General features: G+C 35.5%; 1 protein-coding gene across 3 annotated transcripts in view; it reads right to left on the bottom strand.

The window, feature by feature from the left end:
* Positions 1 to 309: 309 nt before the first annotated feature.
* Positions 310 to 6,000, bottom strand: part of MON2 (MON2 homolog, regulator of endosome-to-Golgi trafficking) — a 73,374-nt gene continuing 67,683 nt past the window's right edge. For all 3 annotated transcript variants that reach the window (XM_072361521.1, XM_072361522.1, XM_072361523.1), the window contains 4 exons: positions 5,454 to 5,577; positions 4,493 to 4,700; positions 3,577 to 3,659; positions 310 to 1,599 (listed from right to left, as the gene is read on the bottom strand). In XM_072361521.1, the coding sequence (XP_072217622.1) occupies positions 1,436 to 1,599; positions 3,577 to 3,659; positions 4,493 to 4,700; positions 5,454 to 5,577 (579 nt within the window). In that variant the 3' untranslated portion in view covers positions 310 to 1,435. The remainder of the gene's footprint in view (positions 1,600 to 3,576; positions 3,660 to 4,492; positions 4,701 to 5,453; positions 5,578 to 6,000) is intronic.

Genomic DNA, 6,000 nt, shown 5'->3' with positions numbered 1-6,000 from the left:
TGCCTAAAGGAAAGCTCTGAAATACATAGAAAGGCACCTTTTTTTTTCCCTTCTTTTTTTTAAAAAAGGAAACATTTGACCTTTGTGCTTTCACATCACAGGCTAAAATATATGAACACAGGCAAAGCATTGAACGAATCATTATTTCACTAAGAGTCTAAATGCTGTCACCAATTTTATAAACAATACTAGCAGAAGTGTTTTGCTTCAGTTGTGTGTTATGTGACACTGAAAGAGAATTCGCATTCACTTAATGAAAATTGTACTGAGCTTCTAAACAAGCAGCTGTCTTCAAAAATACACTTCTCGTGGTTTTATATCAGAGAGTTTATAATTAAAAGGTTAGAACAATTTGGATTTAAAAGACATTACAAAACAAAGCACTTAAAATTACCGAACAAAGTATTACAGCCAAGTATTTCAGATATTTGAAATCCCCTTTCTTGGGTCATGATTCAAAGTCTACGATACCTGCAAGTAAGGTCAAAAAAGACTAATGACCCACAAGTATGTATTTCTTAAAGCAAGGCTGCAACTACAGAAATGAACAGAGTTGAGTATAACAAACATTTCGAATGAAATATATTAAGAAGTGAGGTATGGTAGTGTTGAAGTGCTACAGTGGATTTCTGCATATTCAAACCTATTCCAGGTCAACGACATCGATGTTTGAGATCAGCAGGCTACTGCCTGCTTGCTGCAATCCTGTCATATGACCTCTTCATTTAGATGTCCGATGGCCACAGAGAAGATACATTCAATTAAGCAAAAAACTAATAACATGATCAGATATGAACAAGCATATCTGGCAATTCAGAAGGCAAAGTATAAGTAGAAATGCAAGCATACAGCTTATAATAAATACTTTTTCAAGCATTTAACATTATCAACATTTAAAAAAGAATTTAAATAATAAATGCAACTATTTTATACAGAACTGTACCATTTATTATACACACAAGTATTTCAGTTCCCTTTGTTTACAAAGGCTGGTTACAGATATATGGAATGTTACAGTACCATCTTGCATAAAATTTTAGTACAATTCGTACTTCAAAAAAAGGGTGCAAAACACCAGCCTCATAAATCTGACTGAATTGAAATAGTTTTAATTACATCATTAACACATACACAACAAGCTGTACATAAGCCCACTTTTCAATCACCACTTCAAGATACTGTAGCAAGTACATTAGATTATAAATGATTCCAACTACTCAGTTAAAATTATTAAAGGTTTGCACTGCTACCCACTCTGGAACCTTTGAGATATAGCTTGTATTCATGAATTACTGAGCTCTTGTTAGTACAGTTAAAAGGCAGTCAGCATTGGTTGCCAAGTACTAGCCACAAGAGATTTTCTCAGAGAAACTTTACCTGGGAACAAACATTTTTGGATACTTTTTTCCTTCAAAAATTATCAAGTTTTATGGGGTCAAGACTCTCCGTTCTGTACCTTGGATGCTGGTGGATGCATGAAGTCCTTAAAGGGAACTAATGCCTCTTTCAGAGCAGAGCACACTTCTGATGAGGAGCAGGTGATACATTCTACTAAAGTCGGGTACAAGGCAATAACTTGTGCCCACGTGTTCGCATCAACTGCAAGGCAGAAAAGAACAGATTACATCACTTAGTACTGCTCAAAATTCTTACAACGCTCTATTACATAAATAAGTTCAGGACACATTCACATGCCCAAACGCAGGTATGCAGTGCTACTGAGACACTAAGACATCTCTATGGGGCTCTCAGGTATGATGTAGGACTTGCACAAGAGCCGCACTTTTGAAGCAGCAGGTGGAAGCCAGATGACATATCCACAAAATGGCGTTGCGTGCTTTTGTTTCTACATGTGATTCACTCGCTGTATGTTCTTGGATGTAGAGTATCTGACACTTTGAAGATACTACTTCTGTTTAGTCTATAATGCATACACATTTTTCTATTGGCTTTTCTCAGCTATTGATAGAAAGCATATATTTTACTTCTGGAAACATCAGCAACAAGACTACCTATTAATTTCAAATTATTTCCAGATTACCAGAACTATAAAAAGCAGAGGGAGAAACTCTGGACCAGGGCACAACGGTAACACCTGTTAGTACAACAACTGAAAATAAACATAGTATATGTATCTTATTTATTATATCAATTCCTTTTTATTTGCTTTAACTTTGATTTCAAGAGAGCACAAAGCCTTGATTTCAAATGTTAATAATCTTATTACAAAAATAAACTGATTCACAAGCAAGAGAAGTAAGAGCAAAGTGATTCTCTAATGTACCTTCATAATAAGGTATGCAGCAGTTTTGGCAGTCACTGCCACACACTGATTAGGTGATCGCTCATTTTAGTAAGAAGGTTATGGGCAACAATGCAGCTGAGCTGGCCGCCTACTCCTTTAATAGAGAGCCCCACCAAAGTAATGCTTTAGCTGCCTTCAGGGTATGCTACAGGGCTTTATGTACTCTTGCACAGTTCTGTCCTCAGCTTCTTACAGTCAACCTTGGAAACAACAGCATCATCATACCTCCCTGCTCACTGATGCTGCAAAACACTGCATCTTTCAGAAAACCCGCCTACCTATGTTCTTCTGGGAAGTCTGATTTGTTTCAGGATTTACAGGGTTTTTTCCCTTCCTCTTAATATCAAAAGCAGGGAAGGTAGAGGGAAGTGATATATATGCAAATCTGTCAGTTGCAGAGTACAATGCAGCTAGTTTAACAAGGTATTAAGCAGTATGATGATACTAATAGCATGCATAATAATGAGCATCTGATAACAGCTTGAATATCTGGAGCTACAGAAGAAGGGAAACAACCCATCAGTACAGACAAAAACATCTACTTATCAGAAGTTTACTTAGTATCTCCCAAGATTTTTGGTGGGAACCCTCTGCATACAGAAGGTGCAGCTTACAGGAGGAACAGGACACGTTCACATAAATAATGTCACGGCCAGTTTCAATCAGTCCTTTAAATACATCTGTCAAACATTCACGTCACCACTTGGCATCAGTGAGCAAAAGAAATGCTTCTTGTTTGTTTCTCATTATGGGGACAGGAGGTACTACAGCAGAAAGGGAGGGGAAGCAAGACTTCACATCTGAGTGTTTAACAGCCTGCTCATCCATTTAATTTGAACACCCCTTTTACTGGGGAGCACACCTATGTGAACCAGATCCACAGCAATCTAAAAAAGCTATAATGAAGAGAAAGAAGATACAGTAAAACTAACAGCTATATATATATATATATATATATATATATACATGAATTCTGTTAACATTTTATAGAAGTTTTGTTTGTTTTCAAAAGATACCAAGATCTATCTAACACACGACATCAGAACAAAAATGAAGTTTGCTATTTTTAAATGAATCTTAGAACCTTATATTGTTAGATATACTGGAAAATGTTTTTTCCACATGCCACCGATATATACAAATAGAATACCGAATCTCACAGATTATACTTTCCAATTTGTGTGAAAAGCACTACAGGAAAGAATAAACACATCTTTGTGACAGATAAAGCTTTCTCTCGCTTAGAATTATGTTATTTAACAATAACTTACCATTTTCAGGCTGAGTTTTTTTGAGCGAATCTATGAGAGTACTGACAGCTTTTAAAACAAATATGATTTCTGTTACTTGTTGCCTACAAAGGGAAAACGCAAACAATCAGCAATCCATTTTTGTCTCAAGATTATAAATTTTCTGCGAAACTTACATAACATTAAAAAAGTAATGGACACAGCTGCCTACCAAAAAAAAGGATTTTAAGAGACCAAGGTTATTGTTTAACTTTTCCACCATGATAGCGACTGCCAGCTAGGATGGCTTTCAATTTAATATTGGAGACAGTGACAGAATATGTGTCTCAATCTGAAAATATTCATGTACATGATTAGCTGTAAAATGGAAAGAATCAGTTTCATCAGTCACAATCAAAAACTCCAAAAACATTTCAGCTGAGGTTAACTGAAATCTAAGTAAGTCCTCATTTGTGAAAGAATTTCCTTGTTCTCAGGGCAATTTTCTGTTTCAAGAGCAATTACTTGAGTAATGACTCACAGTATTGCTGTTTATATATTTTGTCTTATTGTCAAGAAGACTCTCTACCTCTCAGTTTAGAAACCAGCTCTGCTAGGAATAAGGGGAAATTAGATTTCGGAAATATTATGTTAGAGATACCAGAATCATTCTTTCAACAACTGATAATATTTATTACTGAATTACACTCCTCAGTGTCACAGCACTGAGCGTGACCATTATTTTTTTAAAGCTCTTTCTGGTCAACAGACATTTGCTATCTTTTTTCTTTTTTTATTTGAAACATTCATCGTATACTTTTCAAGCTTTAAATTGCATACATCCCTAACACACACCCATACACACAAACACCTCTAACACACAACAGATGTATTCTAAATGCAGCCTTCTCAAATGGTACTGGTAATACCCTTTATTTCCTAAGGGCACTGCACATACCTTGGAAGAGGACATTTGCCACTCAACCTCTCATCTTCTATGTAGCGGTGTAATACATCCTGTGACCTTTTCAAGAGCACTGAAAGTGCCATTCTAGAGATGTAGCCTTCCTGAGGAGTTGTGACTTTATTACTGAATGAAAACTGGAGCAGTGTTTCAAAACACACCTTAGAGAACTCCTCTCTCAATCGAATATCTATTTCCGCTTCTGCCAAAGTAAAACATCATAATTAATTGAGCACTGTGCATGCTAGTATGCTGGATGTTTCAATTCAATCAGTTAATTATAGTTTGCAAAAAGGTCCTGTGATATTAATAAAAAAGATTAACAGTGATATGGACAAATATTAAGAACACATTCTAAGGAAAGGTTGACCGTGTGATATTCACAACAGTTCAAATACAAAAGAATATTCAGCACATTTACTAAGGTGTCACCTGCTTAATGCTGCTTTAATAACAAAGTACATCAAATTACATAACAAAAGCAAACGAAAAAAAAGTGACAGGAACATCCTCCTTCCTGCACCACCAGAACTAATAGTTGCTACTATACAATGTAATTCTTTTTTCTTTCCAAAAACATACAGAGAAAGGCTTTTGTGTTAATGTCTGGTTAGCTACAACATAGCAGTTATGCTAAGGTCATTTAATTTGTAAGTACTGGATATCATGTCTGCCTTACAATTGCCTGAAATCACTGTCAAGCACTGCAACTGGCATAAAGGAAAACTAACTATCAGAAAGTTCGGTTTCAGTATTATACGTGACATTGACCAAAAAAAAGTAAGGAAATAATAGTAACAAAAAGTGAAGCTTCTATAAGACAGTACAGTTTAAAGTGACTATACATGTGATGGCATTTCAGGTCTTTATCAGAATAAGTACTGTCAATCTGTTTGTCACTCTCCAGCAGATATAAATATATTTTTCTGTACCTGTTTTCATTCAGCTACTATACCTGTAAATGAAGATGACTGAGAGTGTATTGAGCCTTTATTGAGCATAGTCATTATTTGACCAACAAATTCCTTAGGAATAAAGTTAGCATATGGCAGTATCTCCGTACTAATAAGCTGCACCACCTAAAATAAATGAAATACGTTTATATTGGTTTTCTGAAGATTAACACTGAGATTCTGGTAGAAGACAAAAGAAACACTAAACTAAGACACGCCTAATGGAAATTTACAAAATCTTTCAAGACTGCTTAAAAAATCTGCTAATACATCTAAAAAGTGTGGAACTGTGTTTAAGAGATTAAACTTGAACTAATAAACTTGTTTTTCCCCTTAATTCTGAGTTTCTGAAGCAGTTATCACTCAGGTTTCCACTGACATTTGAAGCATACTTTCCCAGTCAAATTTACAGCTTCGAAAAGAGAAGATTTGTCAACAGGAATCTACCTCCCCCTCCACTCCATTCAATATTCTTACTAGCACATTAACACATACATCAGATGCTTACAGAGTGACATCAACAAAACAGAACATGTGAGCTAACTAAAC

This window comes from Excalfactoria chinensis, chromosome 1 (assembly GCF_039878825.1).
Source record: "Excalfactoria chinensis isolate bCotChi1 chromosome 1, bCotChi1.hap2, whole genome shotgun sequence".
NCBI lineage: Eukaryota > Metazoa > Chordata > Aves > Galliformes > Phasianidae > Excalfactoria > Excalfactoria chinensis.
The sequence above is the reverse complement of the archived record's forward strand: the minus strand, read 5'-3'. Positions and strand labels throughout refer to the sequence as shown.